The sequence below is a fragment of the Lissotriton vulgaris genome, chromosome 4_1 (genome assembly GCF_964263255.1).
Source record: "Lissotriton vulgaris chromosome 4_1, aLisVul1.2, whole genome shotgun sequence".
Taxonomy (NCBI): Eukaryota; Metazoa; Chordata; class Amphibia; order Caudata; family Salamandridae; genus Lissotriton; species Lissotriton vulgaris.
The window spans coordinates 255,098,880-255,115,599 of NC_141691.1; the positions used below are offsets into that span (position 1 = coordinate 255,098,880).

General features: G+C 40.1%; 1 protein-coding gene across 1 annotated transcript in view; it reads right to left on the minus strand.

Annotated features, from left to right (window-relative positions):
• Positions 1-16,720, minus strand: part of AFF2 (ALF transcription elongation factor 2) — a 941,751-nt gene that overhangs the window by 496,014 nt on the left and 429,017 nt on the right. The window contains exon 4 of the mRNA XM_086918613.1: positions 3,809-3,853. Within this exon, the coding sequence (XP_086774739.1) occupies positions 3,809-3,853 (45 nt within the window). The remainder of the gene's footprint in view (positions 1-3,808; positions 3,854-16,720) is intronic.

Here is a 16,720-nt window from a genome sequence, read left to right on the forward strand (position 1 = left end):
CGTAATAAATAGAAGTATTTCTATATATACACAGACTAGTTTCCTTTCATTTAACTTACATCCTAAGGTTAAACAGGTAAACCAAGCTGCTTAACACACCTAAGCTTGAAGTCTGATTTTCACAGCTACCACTATGAGAGATTTCTATGGTTATCAAAGTCCACTAAAACCACCATAGGTTTTGCCTGGATTAGTGCAAGGCACATCACCTAAATATGTGTGCACCATATACTAAGCCAGCCTTCTACACCTATCCTGACCTTTGAGAAGGAATGGCGATTTCTAAATCTGGTGCCTCTTGATGCAGCAGCTAACTCCCAGGTTACTGTATAAAAAGAAAATGTTTCTGTCAATCAGAGCCTCTGTTCAGAAGAGCAAAACACAGGGACCATATTGGCTAAATTGAAAGGCAGTGGTCAATCAGATCATATTACCAGAACAGTGGCAAAAAAGGAGACCTGAGCAAGGGTATTTCGAAACTTCATTTGTTTCCATGTCTGAGCTACACGATTCTACAAACCCCTAAGGCTATTTAGAGACTGAAAAAGAACAGCTTGCTTTGAGGACTGAAGCCTCTTTGTGATTTCCAGCAGAAAGATTAGAAATCCATGGAGGGAGAATATATATTCCTTTTCATATCAGCAGCCATCAAAAGACTTTCTACTCAAGAAATTCTGAGGTGCAAACCATTGAAGGGGAGGAGACCTTAATTAGCACAAGTTGCATTTAAGTGGTTGGCAGAGCTGAACTGACCTGAATTTGGTTGTATCCCAGAATATTACACACAGGACTATTGCTTTGCTTAAATATTGTGTCCTCAATATTGTTTATAAAAGTATTGTCCTACTGGACAATGATTTTCTGTCATCAACTCTAATGTGGAGATTTTTTTGTAATTATGTTTATAAAAACAGTTCAGTGCCAGAAAATATTCTCACAACAATAATCTGGTATAATAATCTGAATGCTGACCCACAATTAAGGAACGGGACTTGTTTGAGCATTATTGTGTTTTATTGTTAAATGCTGGTGACTGGGATTTACTGTTAACCCTTTAAGTGCTGCCATCGGCCAACGGTCGTCGCGAGCACTACCTTGCCAGTGCTGCGCACGACCGTTGGCCGACGGGCCAGCACCAGTTATTCGAACGGTCAGCACTGGGCGCTGAACGTTCGACGCTCTTATGAGATTAAGGTTTTATTTGTGTGTCTATCCTTTTCTTCTTTCCATCAATGGCAGTTTAGTGTGGGTTGTGATATATGATTTAAAACAGTCATAAATGAAAATGTATGTAATATTAAAAATTGAGGACTCATTGCGTTTTCATTCGGGACACCTCCATTCTTATCCTTTATGGCACACTCCGATGGCCTTTAATGCATGCTTTGTCTGTTGATGTAGCTGATGCTTTTATAATTAAGTGGTTCAATATAAAATGTGCAAACCCTGATAGTTACTAGAGGAACATAAATCACTAAGGTAAATTAGTGATGCCCCTGATGTAGCAAATATATCTTCAAATATGTTATGACAATATTCTTGATTCAGGAATTACTGCTTAAAGCTGTTATAAATCTTTTAAACTATTTTCATTAAATTTAGATACACTCTTTTTTACGTAATAAGGATATTTTATGTCTCCTGCAAACATTTGATGAGTCCCTATACAAAAGAAATCAATGTATTGAGTATTAGCTATTATCAAAAATCCTTCTCTTGGTTACGTGTGTATAGGAAACATTCCCCATTCAGTCTTGCTTAGCTAGAATATACTCTTGTAGTTAGCCCACTTTCATATGAAGAAACTGTACTACAGAATCATGTGTTTTTCAGTTTTCTGAAACATGTCATCAATGTGATATTGATTTCTGCTAGAAAATGTCTTAAATTGTCACCAATAGAGACAAGCGTAAAACCAGTATCACAGTCAGATCAAGCAGACACCATCTCCCATAAACCCACTATCACCCTTAAACCTAGGAAGAGTTAGTCACTGTAAGACTCCTTTTCTAGAAAATATTGTTATTGATCTGAAAAGAAGTAGGGTGCAAATGTAATGCATAATAACATCCAGAAAACTAACTCATTGACATAGGTGTGTTGCACTGAAGTAGTAGCGGATTAATTCTATTGTTTACCGTTATTCCCAAATTTACTGCTATGGCTTTTGCAGATTTCTGACTGTATGTGGAAGTCACAGTTCCTTGACCAACCCCTTTCTTTTCTCCAGGTTTCTCACAGATCTACCTGCTGATTGTGCTGTTTCTCTTATAGCTCCACCTTTGAAGCAAGCAAGACACTGACCTCTGGTGTGGGGTTTGAGGTAGTAGCAAGGGGCTTAATTATACATGATGTTGGATTTGAAGATGTTCCTGTGTGGTCCACAGAGTTTGCGAACCTCAGAGTGATGTCAATAAAATCAACACAGGAACTTGATAAATCCTGTTAGAGTGTCACTAGAGGTGGTCCTGATTTAAGTCACAACTCTACAGCCTCGTCCAGTTTCTCTTACATGGAATTCAGCTTGTAGTTTTCCTGAACACCACATCCTGAACTCACGCTGTCAACAGCATCTTCAACCTATACTCGCAGTGGGAAACTATCATGAATGGTATTATTGTGCAGACAGAGTAGCAAAAGAGGGGGTTCATACACATTCACATTTGATAATGACATTCATGCCTACAAATGAATATCAAAACTTTTTTGACAATACTATGCAAAGGAAAATCATGCAGCGCCACAATGGACGGGGAAACCTATGACTGTGAGAATGTATTGAGACTTTGTCACACTTTGTAAAGGAACACAATTTTAGTGAGAGCCCATCAGGAGAGACTAATCCGGAAACACTCAAAGGAGGCAGAAATTAAGAGGAAACATCAAGCTAACTCTGAGGTACATTGTGATCATTTTGGTATTATAGGTTGTTCCTTAACTGTTATTTCTTCTTTTATTTTGCCTCATTGAAAATCTCTTCACTTCAATACTAAGGGCTCTTACTGACACTTTGCATTAAAAAGGGGGCAGCTAGCTCTGAAAACCCAGGTATTTGAAGAAACATACTTAATGTAGAGTATTACTCCTAGTCCTGTCCTGCAGTATAGCAGATGCATGGTAACATTCTGTCATGCATATATATGTCCTCTGCTTGTCATCCAGTAGTATCCCTGGGATGTACAGCAGCCATGCCTGAAACACACTGTGGCCTTCGCTACACCTTTAGGATGGACAAAGTATAACTGCAGGGGAATGTTCAGATGGACATAGCCAGTGTCTCTCTCCTCTCTAAGCCCATTTCCCTTTATCCTGGTCAGTGATGTTACTTTAGTCTGTGCTCTCAGTGGGATAAAGGCTACACAAAGGGAGCATGCTTCTCTTGAAACAATGAAATTAAGGCAGTTCATGCATGTCCCTGTGACTGATGCCTACTATAATAATCATACTTTGAAGTGCTACAGTCAAGAACTGTTATGGAATCATGGTAAGTAACATTATTTTTAAGACATAAATAATCTTCTAACGCCTTAAGACAAGGTTGAGCGTTCAATCAGCTATACATCATTGTGTAATTGCTGAAAGGTTTACAGTGAAAAGAAACACATAACATTGTTTTATGAAATGTAAACAATCAATTATTGCAAGAAACACTGTAATAATATTAAAAAACATGTATGTGTGTACAGTTGTACATTATAAACTACAAGCATTCATCTTCAGGTTTTTAAATAAGCACAGTATTCAATTTTTAACTTAACTAAGACAAATCAAGACAACCATGCAGAATAGAAAAACAAATTATACATACCCTTAATATTTCTTCCACGCAACTGGAATCATTAGGAAGGGTGATCTAGATTAAAAAACACAGAACACTTAGTATTTTTATAACGGATTATGGTTAATAATAGATGACATACGATTACTAAGTTTAACCATAAAACATAAGCATTCTTTGGTAAGGTGCTCATCTTTTTATTTGGTTTTATGTCATAATTCTCGGATAGTTGTATTCACAAAGATGTTTAGCTCCTAGGTTTATGGCATATTCATAGGCTTAGGTGTTGGAAAGGGATTACTGAAAGTTCACAAACATTTTAGTTAGGCATTCCCACCAAACACAACCCCATAATGTTATTTCTAAATGGGTTAGACTAAGAGTGAGAGTACTGCTGTAAATCAGTCATGTCCACTCTATTTAGTGTCTGAGGAAGAGTTGATGTCCACCTGTATACACCACTGACATGTCAAGAGCCTCCTTATTACAGTGATGGCTGTCCCACCCTACTTATGGTGGGGCAACCGTGACTCCTTTCCCCTGTCAATTTCCATCATGCGATGCAAGGTGGACATGGGCAGGGAAACTGCTGGTTGGCCCCCACTGAAAAGGCCATTTTTTGTGTATATTGAGAACACAAACTCCTGCTTTGAGGGTTTATTTTCTCAATACAAACAGTCTGCTGAGCGAATGCTTGAAACATGGTGTCCACTTGGCAAACCCCCAATGCTGTGAAGGGAGATTCCATCACTGAGTATTATTTTATAAAGTTTTGTTTCCACTAAAGTGAGCAAAAATCTTATTTAATCAGAAAATTAGACTTCAAACCTAAGTGACAAAGATCTTAGATTTAAGTATCTAGCAGCTTCCTAGGAAAATGCCTAAGGTTTTGTTATTGTACTTAGAGGGCTGTTTCAGGAGAATGTAGTCTAACACTATACATTAAAAATGCGTTTTGGCTTTCTGACCTTTTCTCTATATTTAGTGTTCTTCCCTGGAGGGTATAATGTTCACTCTTTAGGAATGACTTATTATATAAAAATCGGATTTCCTACATGGTAAGGACACTTTTCATACCCGATGGTAGGGACACTTTTCATACCACATGTCACTACAGTGCATTTGCACTGCAGCGCCGCCAAAGTAAAGTGGTGCTCATGACAACTATGTTTATTTGTTACATATATGTTTGTGGTGGAAGTGTACACTGCAGTCTGTATGTGGCATTTAACTGCAATGCCATTGTTGTATTTTCTCCTCTATATACAAAGGCTTCACAGGAAAGTTAAACAGACAAATAGGGTGAAATCAACTTTAACAGTAACATTTTAGAGCCAGAGCACTGGAAAGCAGCTGCACAGTGCAAAGAGTCATGATACCAGCTAAAACAGATAATCAATACAGAAGGGTATGCAGTTCCTGAACTGCATGCCCTTCTGTATTGATTAATTGTTGGTGATGTATGCTAGACCTGGTAAAAAAAAGCCCTTAGTCCCAATTATTTGTAAACACCAGCTAAAAGAGAGACATAAAAAAGGTGAACTGTCAAGGTGAGCATGCAGAAAAGGTACATGCCCTACACCCCGTACATCTGTATTTGGATTTTTCTGAGTACAATATACAATCAATCCAGCAGGTCCAAAGTTCTAGGACCTAACACATTTTTGGTGCACACATTTGTCTTGCATGAGGTCTCAGGACAGAGTACAGTTGGATCAAATGAGTGTGGTACATAGGACTGTGAAGGGGAGACTGAAAACTGGGCTCATTTAAAATGTATTACATTTAAAAAAGTGAATTATTCAAGTGAATGCTGATTGTTAATAACATTATATTTGTTATTATGACTGTAGAAATATATGTTAATTAATATAATTGCTATTTGTTTAGTTTGATAGAATAGAGTTATTAGTGTGGATAATAATGTTGGACTCACCAAACCAAGGAAAACTTCATGAATAGGGCTTCCACTAATCTACGAGGGGTGATATGTTTTAGAGAAGAAACATACAAAAAAGTAACAAGCATTCGCCAAGAAGATAGGTCTCTCCTTTAAAAGGCTAACTGTTGACTTTAGAAATGTTTTTTGAGAGACTACATTGGCATAGCACAAAATAAAAGCAGGGAGAGAGAGAGAAAGAAGACACATTGACTTCTATGGAGTGCTGCAAATCGTTTTTAATAAAGTGTTCCCTTCGGTATTCTGTGAAATAATAGCACTCATCTCATCAAAACAATGTATAACCTTAATGCTCTTGGGTAGGACAACACAAAAATAAGGAAGAAAGTCATTAAATTAAGAGCAAAACAATGATACAGAAAAAATGAAGTTAGTCATTATCAAGGACTAACATAAAACCCACTCAAATTAAATGTCATGTATTGGAAACACAAGGTCTGATATGCATATTACCAACTTTTTGAGTTGTTCAGTATTTACAAACATTTTAGTTCAGTCCAACCCTTTAACCATTAGGAGATATACTCCTGTGAAGGTTAATAGCAAATCCCTTTCCAGAAAATAAAGGGCAATGAGCACCCCCAAAATTGGTGGGTGTGTTAGGGAAGGTAGTTAACAATGGAGAATGTTTAGGAGATAAAAGGTAGAACTGCAGCCTTAATAAACCATAGTCAATAACTACAATTATGGACGCAAATGCAAACTCACAAATGGTTACCACTAGTACTCCTTGAAAGCTGCATCTATCACACATTTGACTTAGTACTCTGGAAAGCTACGTGGAACAAAAAAAAAATAAACAAATCCTTAAAAATCGACCTAAAATTGCTAACAGATAAAGGCACTTGGGGCCCATTCGGGTGCTGAAGTAAAATGTGAAGATTGGAACGTAGAACGCTTCTTTGAAGACAATGGAGTGCTCCGACCTGCTAATGGCTGGTAGAAGCTCAGAGCATCAACATTCCAATGTTTATTTACAGCTGTTGCTGTGAACAAAAGCCTCAGGGAGCCCAAGGGGATTTCAACCTTTATTTTACAAATTAGAACATTTTACCTTCTAGAGGTGGAATGTTCTAATAGCCTTAGAGATCTCCATAGTGGGCTCTACTAGCAATAAAAAGGCCCACTCATTGTTAAAGCTCGGCATTTAACGCTGGAAAGGGCCTTCAATGGTCGGTAGAGACCGCTAAGTCGAGCTCTAAGGCTACATTCGAAAATTGGAATGTTGAGCACTCCATCGAAGACAATGCCGTGCTCTGGGTTTCTAATGGCTGGTAGATGCCTGGAGCATCAACATTTCAATGTTTGTAAACAGCTGTTGCTGTGAACAAAGCCCTCACGGAACCCAAGGGGATTTCAACAGCTTCGGGCTCCGTGCGACCTTTGTTTTACAAATTAGAACATTGTTTTCTCTAGGGGTGGAATGTTCTAATAGCCTTGGAGCCCTCTCTTGTGGGCTCTTCCACCATTAAAGTCCTGCTCCAATGTTAAAGGCCCTTGTCTTCGGCTTTGGCCTCTATAGCTGGTGCAGGCCTTTAATGGCCGCTAGAGCCTGCTACGTTGGGCTCTAAGGCTGTATTATCTGCTTTCTGGACAAAATACTTACACAGCTTTAATTTCTTTTTTCAGCTTGCACTTCCTTACTGTTGAAAATAAACTGAAAACACGACCTGTACCTAGAAAGAGAATTAGTGACATTTAGGTGCATTAAACGCACACCTATTCAAACAGGTGTGCTAGATGTATAAAGTAATGATTTAGTCAATGCACCCAATTAAACAAAACGCTATTGCCCTAATCACTAATGGAAGTACCCAGTGAGTGTATCGATTATTATTATAGAAATGTCTGGCATTCCTGTTACACAATCTGTTACATAAACTTTTTAGAAACTCAGCTTCTCAGATTTCCAAGACAATTGCACAGTTACATTGTTTTTTGTCAAGTACAAATAACCGTATTAATAGAAGCCTTATGCTGCATATGTTTATGTTATTGTGCTGGAGTAAAGTCTGAGGGCCCGATTAAGAGTTTGGGGGTGATGTGTTGGATCTGCATCGCTAAACCCCTGTTGAGGCCTGTTGGCAGATTAGGAGTTTATTGGCGTTTCCACAGTGGTACCTCTAAAAAACAGGCACCGCAATGGGAAAGCCAAAAGACTCAAAGGTAAATGCCTTGCAGAAGCAGCTGTGCATGCACACAGGAGGAACCACCAAGTAAACCCTGGTGGAGAGGAAACTCCTAATGTGCTTGGGGGAACCGCTGCGGTCCTGCCAAGCATACTGATGCCCTACACCGACCCAACACCGCCAGGTAATGGCGGTGCCCTGGCGCTGCGGTGAGGCAGTGGCAGCCACACCAACAAACTCCTAATGGGTCAATAGGGAGACCGCAATGCCCCTGTGAGCCTGGCGGTCGAGGTCCGCTAGACTTGTAATCAACCCCAAGGGGAGCAGCTCCAGTGATGGTCAGGCAGCTCATGACTCATACTGGCAAGCCAACAAATTAATCAGTGTTAAAGCAGATCAGTTTAAAGATTTGTTTTTGTCCTTTTTAGGTCAGATAATTTTAGGTCCTGCAACATAAAAACAGCAAAAAGTACTGATCTGGAGTGAAGGACATGACTCAAGAAGAACTCCAACGGCATGCGTTGACTGGCAAGGCTCTTCCTTTGGAAGTCTCTTGTCTGACAAACCGAGCTTGGTCATTTTGGGATTGTGGCAAACCACGCATCAACTGTCAGTATAATGATGCAAAAACAGAGCACTGAAGTTAGTAAATACCATTTCACTGAATAACACTGAAGTTCTTCTAGGAAGCCAAGTGTTAGAGCCACAAAAAACTAATGCCATAACCTACTGAACTTTATACAGTATTAGACGTTGTGGCATAGGTGTAAAACTTTCAATTTCTGGGGAATTTGTAAAAATAAAATGTTATTTTGCATATCTATTTGTTGCAATTTGTTAGTACAGCTAAACATTACTAAGATAGCTGTGTGTGTTAGCTATGCATTTCTTGACCGTACTGACATCCAGTAGTTGAAGGAACTGAGCAAGAAAAATTGTGTTGAACATGATGGGGCTAACTTGTGTATGAGGTAATTTCTGTTTAACATGCTACAGTTTGATAGCAGAGGTGTTTCATCAGCCATGTGGATTGATATAGATTGTAAACCACTACAGTCTCTGGTATGTATCTGGTATGTGTTATATATACCCACAAAATAAATAACACAATAATTTAAACAAAAATAGAAACTGTTAATTGTCACTTTCATTGAACGAAAGTCAGCCTGTTTTACATTACCAGTAGTAGTGAGCGCTAACTATAATGAGACATTAAATTATGACAGACTCAATTAGAAAGAAAAAACAATTAACCCCAAATAGAATGTCCATAAATTTGTAATGGTGATTTTAAGCACACTAAGATTTCTAATACTGTGTCTGCATTCCCGTTTATCCAATAACACAGAAGCTGATACCGTTCTGCTTGCAAACGACACCATTAACTGTAATGGCATGCTTTATTTGACAGCACCTCCATTCAACGACAATAAAACGCAATTAATTTGCGTGCTGTGAAATGTTTCTCTCAATTGTTTCTAAAACCATTTCATTCTTGTGAAACCTTTGATGGAACTAGAAACAGGAGGAAAAGAGAGGAGTCTGATTCTGTTGACATATATGTCTTCTGCTTAGAATTTTTCGTTCGCACTCACAATTTTTTTTTAAAATGCCCCTTTTTATTTAGAAAATTCTAAAGACAGCAATGTTTACGGTTATGTTTGCAGCTACCAGCAACAGGAATGTTGCGCATGTACCGAACCAGCAACACTTCTATGCACCTCCCTGTGACTTTGCAATGACATGGCTAGAAGGCAACAGACTAATTATATATGCACTTAGCATACACTCACATCACATACTCTCAAATACACTGCAGGATGGACCACTTTCAGGCAAATTGGGTCTGTTGCCAGGACAGTGAGATAATTACAGCATCCTCTTGGTACACTGCGTTCAGCTGAACTGCTGAGCTATTCTAACATGTGCACCGCCCATTAAGAGTCTTGCATTGCTTTGGCAGAAGTGACAATGCCGAGCAAAAGGAGGGCAATTAGAGGGCGGCAAACCATTGTTTTATTCGGTCACAAGGAGAGACATTTTAGTGACCTCTGTCTATTATTATGCTCAAGTGCTGTATCGTGGTCATTGGTCACCGCCTCCAAAATGTGTATTAACACAAAAAGCAACAGGAACCAAGAACACAGGAAGTCATTGAAATACATATACACGTTTTATTTGCTATAGGCTAGAACTCACTCATGCTCTATGACTCCATACGAGGGCTGATGCATATTTGGGACATATGTCATATTTGAGAATAATCGGATATATACTCAGTGCATAGCAATAACACTTTGGTAGTCGGGTGACCCAAGGAACTACATGTGTGCAGCACAGTAAAGCTAGATGTCTTGTGAAATTTACAAGCACACTGTACAACTTCAGTGATGAGTGCCCACGGTGAAAGAGAACTCCACAAGAATAATGCAGTGCTGCACAAGACATGCGCACAGGAAAGGTTTCTCGTACAATGAAAGGCCACTGTTACAGTGACATTTTAGGCAGAGGTTGGTATGCCTTTTTACGTATGTATAGTGTCTTTGCTCTAGTATTCTGTTTTCATGGTTTACTTGCTTAGGGGTGTTCTGGATTGGTGATACTCCAGGGGCAGTGTGGAAGGAAAGTGTGAACTGGTTTGCTGGGTCCAAGAGAGGCTCTCAGTAAGTGACTAAACGAAGTTAAATATTCCTCCAGTGTGCTTTGTTGCAGTTTATACTGCCATGTGTGACTCCAGACCTGAAAGGCTCATACCTTTTCTTTGAGTGACTCCAATACTTTGAAGAGAGTTATTTGCTGTTTACTGGAGAGACAAGGTGACAATGACCTTGCTTGAGCTATTAGCCCCATCCATATCCGAGACTTATATTTAAATCTGTGATGATTGACCTGCACCTGATTGTGATGAGCTGGTCGAATGTGAACTGTGGGTCATTGTTTAAGTTTCACATTTCCATACTGGCCAATTCTGTTCATGTTGCAGAGATCAGGAAATTGATATAAATGTGGACAATGCTCAGCTGGTTTATCTGTGCGGAAATACATATGACGTAACATGATTTGGTGTGCATTTTGAGGTTGCTATGAAACCTATAAAACAGCCTGTGTCTCTGAATGGTGCACCTTATTTATGTTGCCACTCACATTCTGTGTTGTGTAAAAATGGCATAGTGAAGATTAGTCAGCTATACCTCTGCCCACCATAGGCTTATCTGTACTGTGAAACTGGGGAGGAGTTTGCTATTCGGACATGGCTTCTGACACATGATCAAAGAGTCATAATCTTCAGTTGAGCCTGTTGTTTACTTTGTTTTGGAAATTGGTATGAATTTCCCAGTGTAGTCTGCAGCAGACAATTTTGGCAGCTTCACAACAGCAATTTGTTGGCATTTGATTTTCTGGTTGCGTTATCTCTTTTAGGCCCAATGATATATGTCACTCTGCAGTCATTGGTTTGTCCACTACAATTTTCTGTCAATTCCAAAAGAGCCACTATAGACTAAAGAGTGATTTAATTTGTTTAGTATTTGGTTAAATGTCGATTGGCTCCAATTTAGAGGTAGGCAAGTCTGCTTAAGTACTTCCCGAGCATGGAGGAGGCAAGGATTTTGAATATTTAGCATAGTGTAGCTTATGAGATCAGTGAAATACCTCTGGAAAGCAGGAGGCTGAGGCCATTTAATGTATCATTGTAAAAGATCATATGTTCAAATTTCAGTTCTGACACGTAAAGTGCTACCTGCCAAGAAATCCTTACGATTTTACCCTTGTTTTGAGAATCCCCAGAAGGAATCACAGTGCTCGCTATGTTCATACTATGGTTGTTGTCACTCCAGCCAATCATTTCACTCTATTATCGACAATAATATGTCTATTGTAAGTGTGTCAACCCTCCCTGATCAATGTGTGAGATACTTTCTTAATTTTGTGTATTCTTTTTGAGATTCTTTTCTCTGATTCGTTAAAGAGAATGGCGAAAGTGCTAAAAAAATGTAGTTCCCAATAGACAGATAAGGGGGAAAGCATTATTAAATTATGATAATTAAGAACTTTTACTCGTTATTCTCTAATCTTTCTAAACACTATAAATAGTATTAATATTTCTCATTTTACCAACCCCAGAATGATGGTAGTCTGAGTCAGTCCTGCCAGGATTCAAACTCATGCTATGTAGATCACCACAAGTTTCAGCGACAAATGTTAAATTTACTGAGCCGTTGTGCTGGATTAACTGAGTAACATTCATAATTACTAGAGATATTCTATGGCTCTGCATTATACAGCCGCGGCCCATGGAGGGAGTTCCGGTGGGGCAGAAAGGCGGGGCGGGAGAGGGGCAGGGTGGGCGATGCTAAAAACTGGAATATGGATTTTGAGATGCACGGCGCGCTACAAAATTTGTTTTATTTATTCAATTGTTTACTTACCTCCAATTATCCATATTCCGGTTTTTAGCAACCCCCAACATGCCCCTCCCCCGCCCCGCCTTTCTACCCCACTCGAACTCCCTCCATGGGCCGTGGCTGGCATTATATATTGTTATTATATTCTTAAGAAATACAAATCCTACCTCTGGCGAACTAAAACTCTAATTTTATACGAAATTGAAAGAGGAAGAACGTTTTTTTGCTGCATTGTTTTTTTTATATTAGACACATACGGACGTATATCTTGCAATCAGAATGGCAAATGTGAAAAACATACCCATGCACGGTTCTTCTCTAATATCAAGGCAGATTAATTCGATTTATGCTGCTCTAGTAAAAGGTATCCGACTAAAGAGGACATGGTCATTTCCCAGGGATGTAGATTACAAATACCTACGATTCTAACCGCAGTTTCAATGAGGTCAAACTACATCCACTAGACATGTTGTTCCTCTGCCTTGGCATTGTAGGAACAGCCCGCAGTGGTGAGTATGCAATAGGAAGCAACTGAGAGCTGGAGAAACAAAAGAACCTAATTATCATGCAAAGCACATCATCCTTGAGATGTGATGGGAAATGTGACTGTATAAAAAGCTTTTCTTTGGAAAAATTCTGAATATGCCAAGCCAGGCATGAAAACGCGCAAGGTGAAAGCTTGCTACTATAGAGACAGGATAAATAATTCTCAGAAATGAAAACAGATTATTTCATTCCTCCAAATAATGACGGCCTGTTGGCCTACAATAATGTTTTTATTTGATAATGAAGAAGCGCAGGCAGCAGATTTCATCCCTATTTTTGTGTGTGTTAGATGAGATACCATTGCAATTTAAAAATTCTTGCATGGTATTATTCAGGGTGTACATTCTAAAATGAATGAAGCACTGTAAACAAATCAGCCAATTTGCATAGCACATATGATATGCAGTGGTCTAGTCTTAGAGACAATAATCCAGTCACTAAATGAGATTTCAATTGTGTGGCTATAATGGTCACTTTCGCAAGCTATTAAATCTGATATTCCTATATTGCTCCTCTCCCTGATAAGTAATAGAGGGCCACATGTATAACCGCCAGATATTGTGAGTTCCTAATTGCGACTTTTTGAGACTCGCAATTAAGAAGTCACAAAATGCAATGTACAAGAAAGTGTCTGACACTGTTTGTGATTTCCACAGGGTCGCGAATGGACCTGCCTCATCAATATTCATGAAGCAGGTCATAATTTGCGACCCTTTGAGAATGGTCAAAATAACAGAGATGGTGGCCTGCTGGGGTCAGCAGACCACCATATCTGTGATTGATTTTTCAGTAAAACAACGTTTTTTTTTAATGCAGCCCGTTTTCCAAAGTTTCAGTTTCATTTATTAAGAGTAGGCAGTGGTCTGTGGATGCGCTGCCTGCTCTTAAAAAACGTTTTTGCAACCATTTACAAAGGGGAAGATGTTTTATGTGTAACACCATATCTATCTCCTCCGATGTTTATTGCACATTTATGTTCATCAAAAAAAGTAAAGGATCATCATGTCTGTGTTCTCATCACTCAAATGTATTTTTTACATAGACAGATGCTTCGCAAACAAACTGACAAAAGTCTAAGACCACCCTTCGAACCAAATGCCAAATGCCAAACTAAGGGGCCCATTAGGATGGAGGGCGAATTGCTCCCGCCGGCATGGCGGGGATGTTCCACCCGCTATCCGTGCCGGAATGACCCCCACCATATTAGCATGGCGGGGGGGGAAAGACTGTCTACCCCTTTTCCGACCCGGTCGCCTTGCCATGGGGCCGGGCGGGAAAGGGTTCATATGGTGGCGGTGTCTATCAGACACTGCCAGCCATATTGCAATGGGCTTTTACCAATGCCTTCCGCCACGGAAAGGCATGCAGAGTCTGCTCTGGGGGCCCGTTGCGGGCCCCCAAGGGACTCCAGTGTTGTAGGGGGTGCACATGGGGGGTTACCTAGGGTACCCCCCTGAAATTTCAAAGTACAACGTGGCAGCACCACGAGGTGCCTGTCACCTTGTATTTTGAAATGCACAACTTGTATTTTTATCATTGAGGCGGTCGGTGCTTTCTGTACCGCCCGCCGCAATGGTAAAAATACAGGATGCGCCCACCACAGTGGCGGGGGCATCCTAATTCCCCCCACGGGACCCCCGCCCTTATGGCGGGCTGCAGCTTGTACCGGGAGGATGGCGGGCGGGCAAAGTCCGCCCGCCATCCTAATGGGGGCCTAAATATTTAGATCCCTCAAGACACTAGTTAGGCCCATATAATGAATAGTGTCTGTATTATTGCTGTATACGAACTAAGTACAGTTCCTTACAACTTTGTCCACACATCTTTCTGTGTTTGGCCATAATTTATTCTGTGCGTGAAATTTGTAATGCCTAAATATCCCTTGTGTTCTAAATTCAGACACAGTCTCACAAGCACAGCTGATAGGCAAGCTTCTTCAATTCCGCCCAAGAAGCACCAAATTCAAAACCTTTATCCCAACCCCCTTTCCTTGGCTATACCTATTGCACAAAACTCCAGAAAGGCTGCAATTCCCTATTCCTGCTACATCTCAGCATTCTATACGATCCTCTTCACCATCCTGCCACCTGAAATATCAACTGTCCACTGCCAAAACATTACACAGTTCGTGAATGCTACCCAGTCTCCTAAATTCCACTGCCAGCCGATAACCCATTTGAAAATGGCACCTAGAGAAGAATTAGGGGAATGAGTAAATTGCATATAATTCCATGGCACACAAAGAGGACTTTTATGACTAGAATAAACATTCTAAATGTACACAATGTGTAGGTGTTAGATTGCTGCAGTTTTGCAGATTTTCTGATTGTCGAGGTAGATTTGGACAAGTATTTGACACTTCCTTAGTTTTCTCTGAATGAATTCAGATGAGAATGTTTGTCGTTCAGTGCTACGCAGTCTCACGGACGCACTCACATAAATACACATATTAACAAGAAAAATCAGCAACGCGTATTGTTCTGCACAATCTTTTACTATGAAAAATAACACTTAAGACATGCTTTAATGTAGTGCAAAGCTGACAGAGCAAAATATATAAAGCACACATCAACATTCATGGCAAGTTTTTAGGTCGAGCCTAGCGGCAGCGTGCGTGTGCTGCTCGCTCTGAGAGGCATGCGGTATTAGGCTATGCACTGGCAGCCCCGCCCACTCTCTGCCCATATTTCTCATTGGCTTCGTGTCATTGTCCTTCTTAAATGGTGGCTTATGATTCGTAACTAGGGTTGTTAGTCCCACCTTGCTACCGCCTAGTCTGCATTTGTTACTGCCCGCAATGACTTGACCTTTTACTTGGCTTGTTACACGGCCGCATTAGGTAGTGGGTGAGCACTATTTTGTTTTAGGACACTGATGGGAACAATGGCAGCTGCTGTTTTTTGTTTTTGTATGTGCATGCTGAGCGGGGCACCCGCTTTAGGGACACTGCAGTTAGTTTAAATGTTTTTTTAAAAACTTTCATGTTGAGAGCAGAGTCTGCTTCAGGGACACTGCTCTGTTTTTATTTATTTATTACTAGTAGCCGTCCCGACGCTGTCCGGGTATGAATTGCTGCCGGCCAGTATTATATTGTTTTGTAGGATTTCGCTTTGATAGCATTTCTTATCTGTGACAGGCCTGTGAAACGCTCCGATTCACAGTGCACTGCTGATGCACTTAAGAGTGCGCATTCAGTAGTGTGTGAACGCGAGTTTCCCTACTTTATTTTTCCTGGAATATTATATAGAGCAAACTCGACAACATGACATGAGCACAATTTACATTACAGAAGAACACATTCATTTGTGGTAGGCAGAGGGAGACAAAGCGATTTGCCTGGAATCACAGGATGTTGAGCTGATGCCCTGATTCGAACGTAGCTCCTCAGCTCTAAAGTTCGCAATTCTAGCACTTGTGGTGGGAGGTGTGTCTAAAAGTGTATGTCGTGCTGGCCATCAATGAGAGAGACCTGTGCATTTTTCAAATGGGTGGTGAAAAAATATGAGTATGTTGCTGGAGATGTGGGCCGCCTTGCCACCAATGTACTTACCGGGGGAGGGTAAACACCCATTATTCCGCAACTTTCTTTCCACATACCATCACTCCGCATACTTTCATTCCGAAAGTACCATGACTCCGCAATGCCATTATAATGCATGGCATTACATTTTATATGCTTTTACCACGCATACATTTACAACAAAATTTATTGTAAATGCATGAATGGTAAAAGCATGTTTTTTAAAAATGTTTGGATAAGGTAAGTATGGGTATAGGGGTATATGTTTTGGGGTACTGAGGTATATGTTTTGGGGTGTTTGGGTATTTTAAGGGTTCAGATATAGTTTTGGGTTATGGGGTACAGGGGTAGTTTTAGGGTTTAGGGATAGGTATAGGTTTTGGG